This window comes from Poecilia latipinna, unplaced genomic scaffold, assembly GCF_001443285.1.
Source record: "Poecilia latipinna isolate Pla-1442-1.1 unplaced genomic scaffold, P_latipinna-1.0 Scaffold5548, whole genome shotgun sequence".
NCBI lineage: Eukaryota > Metazoa > Chordata > Actinopteri > Cyprinodontiformes > Poeciliidae > Poecilia > Poecilia latipinna.
The window spans coordinates 1-9,996 of NW_015118164.1; the positions used below are offsets into that span (position 1 = coordinate 1).

Genomic DNA, 9,996 nt, shown 5'->3' on the forward strand with positions numbered 1-9,996 from the left:
TTGGGTGAGAAGACAAAAAAAAAACCACCCCCGTTTTTCCCCCAAAACAAAAACGAATAAAAAAAAAAAAAAAAAAAAAGGGGAGGGAGAGAAGAGGAAGAAGAAACAAAAAGCAGTAAATTCATTGTACTACAGTAAAACCAATTTCCATCACCCTGCTGACCCTACATTTATGCCCAGAAAAATCTGCACAATTTTTAATAGCTTCAGTCTGAACCATTTAGCGTCAACCTGATTGTGTTAATTTGCCCAGGGATTTATGTGCAGTCAGATTAAACTAAACTGTAGCAAGCGGAGAGTTACAAAAATAATAAACACACACAAAGTAATGCTACCGGATTAAACACAGTTCAATTGCAATTTTTTTTTGTTTGGTTATTTGTCAGAGTAAATTCAGCCATCCTCACTAGGAGAGCAACATCAGGTATGTGCATGGTATTTAGGCAGAACCCACCCACTAAATTGAATGTCTTCAATTTAAAAACAAAAATTCTATTCTCATTTAAAAACTACCTATTTAAAAAGGTAAATTTTGACTTTTCTTTATTTTTTTTACAACCGGAAAGATTTGCAAAAAACCCCCCCCAAAAAAACAAAATACATATTTCTTGTGAGTGTAAGCCCCAGATTTCTACTATTTGACCAACAGTATGCAGCAACAGGTGGGAGAGGGGCAGTGCTGCTACTGGAGAGCACTTTCTGATACATCACTATGACGACATCAGGAAACCCTTTTACGACTGTGTTGCATTTTGATACAGGCCCAGTCAAGATGGACATCGGACGCTGCACAAAAAAACAAACAAAAAAAACAAACCTGGCTGAGAAAAAAAAAAGATAAATCTGTGCATGGAAGTAAAATCGGAATCCAACTTGTACACTAAACTCCACATTCTGCTGAGGAAATGGTGGGAAGAAGCACTCAGGCCTGTAAGGAGGGTATGAAGAAAACACAGGAGGCGGAAATGAACCAGCAGATGATTACCGTTACAGCCAAAGAAAACAGAGCGGAGATGCAATGTGCTTTCTAAGCAGATAAAATCCCACAACATGAGCCCAAAGTGAAACGGACATCCTTAGTCAAAGGTAAGTTATTTGGTGTGTTTTCAGAATATCGCATGAGACAGCAGTAGGACTCCAATTCAGCATTTCCAGTATGAGAACATTACATGACCGGGGCCGATTGGCAAAAAAAAGAAAAAAAAGAAAAAGAAAACATTGAATATACTCATGGCTTCATCAACACTACCTGAGTTATATTTAATAATTCTGTATTTAGCAACTATATATATATATATTTATTTTTTTTTTTCTGAAAAGTAACAGCCCAGAGCCATTCTTTTAAGGAGTATTTCTAGTGTTACATATAAATTTTCTCTAGTCAAGATAAAGGTAATTTGTTAACATAAAGTGCTATTAATTCACGATTAAACCAAATTAGATTTTCTAGACAAGAGGACCCACCCCCCCACCCACTTTCCACACTCTCAGCTCCTTTGTGACGTCCTTTCCCGGAGATGTCCCAGCTGACCAACTCCATCTCCTAGAATCACCAGATGTAGTCAAACCTTACAAGTGAAGAATCAAAATGTGCAACAAAAGAGTAAATGCAACCGAAACAGATTTGAAAAACTAAACTGCAGGCTACATAAGCATCTCCGATGAGGATTTTGTAGCTCAACAAAACTCAATTTCCATGGAGGTATTGCACATCGGCTTGTGAAAACTTTGAAGACCTCCTTCGAACGTTCTGACACAGTTTTCTTTATTTTTCTTTTTTTTTTGACAAAGCAGTTAGTTTGAGTCCTAAGATGGAGGTTGCAATAAATGAGTTATTGTGTTTCTGTGGCAATGAAAAGGGACTCAAGTATACCAGTAAACATGGGGGCAAATGAAAAAAGAAAAAAACAAAACAAAAAAAACAGTCATTGAGTGGAAAAAAAAACATGCTAGGAAAACAAATGCAAAATGAAACATTTTTCTTTAACTGAACAGAAATGTTTGTAGAGATATCCTGAGTGTTGCAGCTGAATAAAGCAGAACAGCCAATCAGAAGCAATATTTGTTTGTTCCTAAACTCTGAAAAAAAAAAAAAAAGTGTGCATGATTTTGAAATTAAAGAAACTTTGTGATAATTTATGACCGTCTTAAGTGAAATGTAATGAAGGCTTCAACAGAAACAGTTTAACGGAGACCCGATGTTAAAACCTTTCAGCACACCAACTGAACAAACGTCGTAAAGGGGCGTGGTTTTCCTTCAAATTCGGCACTTCAGTACCTCAGCTCTGGGGTCTAACAGCGATGCAAATAATACTTGTGTTAGGTCAGCTGAAACGGCATAAAAACAACTGCGGTACATAGAAAATTTCAGGGCTCTGAGTAGTTTTTTCCTCTATAGAGTTTTAAGACAAGATTCTCCCTTCCCGGATGGAGCCTCACAAAAGTCCACTGCCGCCTTAACAGGGTTGCAAAACACCTTTTACTCTACAACTCAGAAGGCATTTCTTTAACAATCGTCTCCTTTCCTTCACCACTAATTCAAGCGCAGATCTGTGTGGAACGTCCAACGTATCTACAGTGAACTCATTTGAATGAGTGAAGAAAGAAACCGACGGAGGCATCCCAACAGTTCGACAGGATAAAGGCTTAAGGAGGTGCGGTCCGAGACACCTGCCTTTGTGAACTCCCGAACATTATCCCTTAAAAGCCATGAGACGAGGACTACCACAGCTAGAAGTCGTTAAGGTCCATTCATCGTGTTGGAGAGGCACCGATCAACTCCTTTTTAACGTCCATCCAGAGTGTGTCTGCATGTGTGTGTGTGTATGTTTTGTCTGGTGCGCTCCCAAAGGAAAAAAAAAAATACAAGTTTCAATAAACCCGAGTTTCCAAGGAAAATCATGCTTAGCTATCAGTGTTTTCACAGTTGTCACTTTTATCCGACAGGATTTGTTTTTTTGTGTGTGTGTTTTTTTACTTTTTCCAAGGTAGATAACTGCAGCACCCAGAGGAGAAGACAGTAAGCACTGGAGATGATCTACCTCACTGATCAGGTCCATCCTTGGTCTCATCATAAAACACTATTCTTTTTGGATCTACAGCAGAGAAGAGGCAGACAGTCAGGAACGGAACAACAACAGAATCATACAAATGATCATAATGTAAATACATTTTACAATCATTGTTTTTGAAACTGCCAATAACATTGAAAACATTTGGTATTGCAAGTCTGCGCTGCCAGCTGGCTCGACTACAGAGCCATTCACCAGCAGGATATAGATTACACTCATCACTTCAACAGGGGTTTTGATTAGGATTACTGTTGAGATATAACAAGTCAGATCACCATCATGTGATGCTATACAGCTATTCATCCACTGAAGTGTTTTCTGTAGCAATAAAAAAATAATAATAAAATAAAAAATAAAAAAAAAGTGAGGATAGAAAAACGGTTCCCTTACCTTGTTTTTGCAAGTTGAAAATGGATTCCATTTCTGTTCAAGGAGAAAAGGAACATCAGTTCATAGCCCCAAAAAGTTTTCTATAAATATAAAAGCCAAGCAATAAAACAGTACAATCACATGTACGGTCGTTCTGACAACACTGTTTGGGGTGGAAGGTTTTGATGAAAACCAAAGTACCCATTAAGAAGCTCTTATCCATGTGGGCCGTTCATTCCGGTTGGCAATCAGTAGAAAGTTAAAACTGAACATGTTAAAGCAAAATTACCTTATTTGATTCATTTGCAATTTTTTTTTAAATCATTAAAAATATTTAAAAAGTAAGAGTCCAATTTTGTGCATTATGGGACAGACTGGATAACAAAACGTTGGTCATTTTTAAGTTTCATATTCAAAAAGCTAAAAGTCACCATTCTCTGGAAAGTGAAAGTCACCATGGCTATTAGTAGCCATGGTGACAACTAATAAGAAGCTAAAGAGTTAAAAAATAAATCATTGTCGTTGCTTTGAAACATTGGTCAAATCCTGTTTAACTGCGGAGCTGTGTAACACCAACGCCTCTCTCCCTCTCTCACAGTGAAACATCCTACATTTACAACAAAATATTCTCACAGCTCCGTCGTCTCAATAACAGAATGATTTAATGGTAAGAGCATTTTCCAATCTCATACAAAGGTTTAACTTATTTTGAAATAATATTTTAGGGAGGAAAAAAACTTATATGGGAATTCATCTGCAGGTCAGACCTTCACTAAATCTGTTTTTTTAATACAGGTGCAGATCCTTTCAATGAATTAGAAAGTAATTGAAAATATTTCAGTAACTCAATTGACTAAGTGAAACATACAGATTAAATGTGCACAGATATTCTCAAGCCTTCCGTTCTGATAATTATGCAGATGTTTTAATAGATAATGAAAACATTGCATTTGGAATCAGAATATTAAAATAGTCCAATGAAAAAACAAATGTTAACACAGAAGTGTGAGCTTAATGAAAAGCATGTTTAATATCTAGTTAAAAATCTTTTCAAAAACTACCATTAATTTGACATACATCAAAACACTTTCAAAATATGAGATAGATTTACAGACTTCTCTTTCCAAGTGCATTCTAAGAGATCCTAATAAATCTCTCATCTTTCTTAAGACTTGCAATTCACTTAGAAATTACTACAACCACATTTCTTAGTTCTCCATACAGAAACCATGATCATCTTAAAGACTTTTTAAGAGTCATCAAATGAACAGGGTAGGGGGTCGCCATGGGGAGGGGGCACACTACTTTTTCCATTTCTATGTCTTATTCTACCCATTGTAAATATACCATATTGTACATGTTGTGGATGTAAAACAACTAAAATAAAAACATTTGATTGCAAAAAAAAAAAAAAGTCATCAAATGAAGACTCACTTTACAGCTAAGGGGTGAGACTATGGGAGGACATATTGTTTATCATGATAAATTTCTTAGAAGAATTTGGTTCATCGTTGTTGCAATAAATTTCAGTTATTGATGATAACAAAACTGACAGCATCATCGGAAATGTTATATTTACTATTTTCATCAATAGTTGTTCCACAAGAGTATGAATAAATATCTGTGAATTCAAAAAGCTAATTAAATGTAGTTACTGCGTGCAGCTTAGTGATATAAATTTTACTTATTTAACTAAGTAGCATCTTGAAGAAGCTTGTAAAGAGAAATATTTTTCATGAACAGAGTTTGTGTTTGTATGGCTACAAATATTGTGCCTTGCATTCACAGCCATACAGTAACCGAAAAAGGATAATAAAGTTTTTCTCTAGTATAAGTTTATCACAATACTACCACAAAATATTGCGATAAAAATGTAAGTTGATATCACCCAGCCCTAGATGAAATGTGTATCTGACCAGAGCAGAGAGTGAAAGTTACCTTTAGTGTGATAGGTGACGGCAGCTTTAAGGTCAAAGGAACCCCAGCTGGACCTCCTGCCAACGTCTTTTGGGTGGATCTGTTCTTTAGAGGAACCAAACAGCACAGTTGTCTGCTGGCCCACTGCAGGCTTAGCACCGTTGTCTTTACTGGGGCCCAGCAGAGAAGAACCCACTCCCTTCAGCTCCACTTTCGTCTTTTCCTGGACACTTGGCTGCAGCTTGGTCTCCTCCTCGCTCGCCGTGCTAGCAGGAGAGCAAACACTGGATACTTGGCAGGGGGCACAAGTCCTTTTCTCCGCTTCTTGAGAAAAAGCTTCAGCTTCTAGAAATGGGCTAATGTCAAAGAGGGGCTGGGCAACCTTGGCTGGGACAGCCTGACTCCCGTTGTGAGAAGTCACAGAAGTCTGGTCCTCGGCAGGCACGAACCCGTTCCCTCCGTCGAGAGCCGGGTTGGGCTCGTTGATGAACGAGAGCCCCCACTGGTTCTGGAAGATGTCCCCTAGGGCTTTCTGATTTGTCTGAGCAGCCGGTGGGTCGAGGTGGCGAGCGCTCGGGAGCACGGGTTGCATATTTAAAGGGTAGATTAAAACAGTACACTTTCTGAGCTCGCTCGCCTCGCCGTCTACGGGACTCGTCGTAGAGCTACAGCTACTTTCCAAAGAAGATGCTACATTCTCGCCACTTGGGACAGACGGGGCTGATTGAACACAACTAGCAGCAGGAGCAAAGAAGGTGCCCACGGACGGGCAGCCGTTCCCGTTCCCAGGAACAGGACCGTTAGTAAAGCTAGCCGAGGTGATAGTTTTCATAGCAGACATGGGGACCTGGGACAGTCTCACAGGAGGAGGCGCTGCCTCTCCTCCGCCTTGAGCTACTTTATTGAGGTTCTCTTTTACTTTGCTTGCATAACTGATCTTGGGAACTATTTTAGCACTGCTATTGTCCACAGGAAATACAGGAGGGGGCTTGAACAAAGTCCACGAGTCCTCTTTTGAAGGTGAGGAAAGCTTGCCCTTGTGCTTTTCCTCTGCTTTCTTACCAAACGTGCTAGCTGCTTTACCTTCAGAGGTTTTCCTCTGAGGTTCGGCGACTGAAGTCTCTGACGCGACGGCCCGTTTAGCCGTCGTCTGAGCTTCTGCTTTGTAGCCGGACCGGAAGCCGTCGAGTCTGTACGCTGTTCCTTTCTCGGGCGTCTCGACACTCGAGGCCCCCGGCTCCTGCGTAGTGTGGCGTGGCTGCATGTCTCTCTCTTTGTCTTTCGTCACATTATCGGCACTCTTGGTGTTGCCGCATCTGCCCTTTCGTTTCTTCGGGGTGGTGTATCCGCCTTCGGAGCCGCTTCCGTCATTGTCCTTACTGGAATAGCCGTTAGTGATGAGGCCACAATTCACAAGCCCGTTCTGAAGCAAAGCAGAGTCTTTCTTGTCTGAAGGCTGAATCTCATAATGACTCAAATCCAGCGCCTTCTCCTTGTCATTTTTTAAGTCCATATTCTTCTTATGCTCAGAGAATTTGCTGCTCACTTTCTGAACAGAGGTGTAGTGCTTCTGCAGCCCTTTCTGCTTCACATTTGGGTTACTTATGTGTCTATCATCATTGCTGCTGGAGGAATGGGACATACCAACAGTGTAGGGCAGGTGTGGATTTTTCTCCCCCTCCTCGTCGGTGATGTTTACATTTTTACTACCTGCAAGGAAAAACAAAATCAGTTAAACGGAAATGGGCCACTGATAATTTCTGCTTTACCTTTCTAGCTTTGGGTGTTTTTGTATTAGAAGACAACATTATGATATGAAAGAAGAATACTATGAAAGTCACATTTTCTTCACTCCATCTCAAGAATTAGTAAAAACAGCAGTAAAAAAAAACCCTCACACATCTTAAGTGTAGCTCTATTTTGTACCATTTTTTTCTTTTTTAAGGGGTGCAAAGGTGAGTTGTTCACATATTTTACACCTGCTTTGTGTTAACCTGAATCCACTTTGACAGCTTTCATTAGGGCCACATGGTTCAACAAGGATCAGAACGTCCGCCGCAAAAAATATATAAAAAAATAGTGCGTTACTAAGCAAGGAATATTTACAAAAATCATGGCACATCAATAAAATATTGAATTTTTTCTCCCACCATTCTGATGGTTTAAAGGTTGATGAGTAACCTGAGTCAAAGCAAGCACACTGAATATGTTGTTGATTGAGGACTACCAAAACTATCAGGTGTTTATCCTACATTTGCATATGATTAATCTCAAAATCCATACACAAATAAAAAACAACTTAATATTTTGTAACTAATATTATCAAAGTCTTTATTATGTTGGCAGCAACAGGAAGGTTGCTAACTTCTGTTTTAAAAAAAAGGCAAAAAAAGTTACGTTTTTCCCCTAAAGTAATCATACATTGAGAAGAATATAAAAACATATTTTTGAAATGATATAAACTTAAAGTGATTTGAGCCATTTTCCTACATTTATCACCAAGATTTTCGAAAACACCTCAAGCTAAGGAAAAATAATTTGGTACTTTCTGGTTTTAGCACGTGATATGCATTGATTTTTTTTTTTAGCACAAAATGGTTTTATTTTGTGTTAAAATAAAAAGAATAAAACCCGCATTCTTTCGTGGAACCAAAAGAATAGTAAATGTCAATGTGTTTATGCAATGGTAAAAGCAACCTAAATTAAATCTGTAGGGAAGAAAATAAATTAAACATTTCCATATTCACAGAAAACTAGATCCAGCAGAATGATCTAAAACAATAATTAAGATACATCTGAAACAGATTTCAAAAAAGGTTCGGTTTGCAGTTATAAAAAGTCAAACTTTTTTTTTTTTTACATTTGAAATAGAATGTAGCTAATTATGTAGCTTCAAATTTGATGCACTTCAAGATCAAGTGCAGGAAGGTAAACCCCATAGCTATATTTAAAATATAAATATAGATTAACGGTGAACCTTGACTGGGCCTTGGAATTGCACGGATACAAGAGAACTGCTGTGTCAACATGGGACTTCCCACTATATAGTGTTTCTCCACCCTGATGTTTGTTGGCATTGCACACATGGGATTCTGTATATAGCCTAACCACCCGGCCCCAGACGCAGTTGTTTGCTTTTTAGTAAACATATGCAAGTAAAAGTAGCTGTCAGCTACTGTATTTTCGATGCTATCTGTTCAGCTGCGTGGCTTCATGCTGACCAAACAACACGCAAAGGGCCCAGTCAGGCCAGACGGCTAACGCTAGCTAACTTCGACCAACCTGTAAGCTCACAACAGTTGCTCGTCATGTCATTTCCACCAAACAGTTGCTAGAAGAATAAGGTAAAAGAGTTTCAAATGAGGTGGGGGGGAAAAGCCTCGTACTTTTACACCGTTCTCCAGCTAGCCGGGTAAGTGTGGCGTTAGCTCGCGCTGATATTCTAACATGGCCGACAGGAAATGGCAGCAGAGAAAATTCCAGCGGAGCCGGTGTTGTTTCCTAAGCTGGATGCGAACATGCTGGAGTCAAACACATCAAACTTTGGCTCATTTGAAAGGCCGCCGGGGAATTGAGAACACAGCGGAACCAGGAGGGGTAGTTTATCAATCCCTCTGGTTATATTAGTGAAAAGAAAACTGGGTGGTGAAACCGGTGTACAAGGTCAATCCCCGATGTGTCAAAACCACCTACAGCAGCAATAACTGTCACGCTACGTCAGCTAGCAAGCCTGCTAACACAACTTCGGGGCTCTCGTATAAATGTACCCGACGGTCGAGCTACTTAACAGCTTTTCCTGTAATTCGTGTTAACGCCAAACCGCTAGCTAGCAGCCTAAGCCCCAATCACGTTAGTTAGCAAATGCTAGTCGGCTCGCTGACATTAGCCAACTTTTCCGGATGGCCCAACCTGTTTTCTTCGCCTGCGTTTCCTGATGCTGGCACTGGAACTGGCTCTGATCATGTTTCAGACACGCCGTGCGCTGAATGGAGCTCCGGTCCTCTCCGTTGTGATGGTGCTGCCTGTCTTGTGCCCGATCTTTGGGCTGTTCCTCCATTGAAGTGAAGAATGTCGGGCTTGTGCTCCACAGTCAGCGCGTTAGCTCACTGCACGGCACAGGACAGTCCAATCACTACCAGAGTGAAACGGAAGCTATTTGAAGCTTCTGTAAACGTCAGCAGTAAATGGCTAAAAATGGCACTGTTTTGGATGGTCACAGCTCCTAAAAAAATCCATGTGTAGAATTTATGTAGATGATCGCACGGGATTATTTTTTTGTTGTTGTTGTTGTCGTTGCAAGACTTTCTTTGTGCAGATGTTTAAATTGTCGTTATGCATTATAATAAAGAGCGAGAGACATTTGGGAATCTTTTTCAGTGTGGAAAAGGATCGGGGTGGGGTTCGTGTAAGAGCCAAAAATCATATGACCCGAGGCGCTGCCACGTCTCCAGCCAGTGGACACACTTCGGTGGAGGATCATGTTGAGAACAGCCCCTCTCCTAAAATGGAAAGGCAGCGTATTGATACCGATAAGCTCATAAGATATTGTTTAAATACAAAATTATGGGGGGGGGGGGGGAAAAAAAAAAAAAAAAAAAAAAGGTTTGAAAAAATTTTTGACAAAAAAAAAAAAACCTGT

General features: G+C 39.8%; 1 protein-coding gene across 1 annotated transcript; it reads right to left on the bottom strand.

The window, feature by feature from the left end:
• Nucleotides 1–2,966: 2,966 nt before the first annotated feature.
• LOC106943607 (nuclear fragile X mental retardation-interacting protein 2-like) lies at nt 2,967–9,815 on the bottom strand. Its single transcript, XM_015026919.1, has 4 exons — nt 9,267–9,815; nt 5,379–7,067; nt 3,462–3,494; nt 2,967–3,095 (listed from the first exon to the last, which is right to left on the bottom strand). Exons 1-4 carry the CDS (start codon nt 9,412–9,414, stop codon nt 3,043–3,045), a joined length of 1,923 nt encoding a protein of 640 aa, XP_014882405.1. The 5' UTR covers nt 9,415–9,815; the 3' UTR covers nt 2,967–3,042.
• Nucleotides 9,816–9,996: the final 181 nt, after the last annotated feature.

Bases quoted from the DNA above. Each gene is read 5' to 3' on its own strand.
- LOC106943607 (XM_015026919.1), bottom strand. From the start codon at position 9,414: ATGGAGGAACAGCCCAAAGATCGGGCACAAGACAGGCAGCACCATCAC. The intron at 7,068-9,266 runs GTTGGGCCATCC...TTTTCCTTGCAG, and splicing joins AACGCAGGCGAAGAAAACAG to GTAGTAAAAATGTAAACATC. The intron at 3,096-3,461 runs GTAAGGGAACCG...TCTCTGCTGTAG, and splicing joins TTTCAACTTGCAAAAACAAG to ATCCAAAAAGAATAGTGTTT.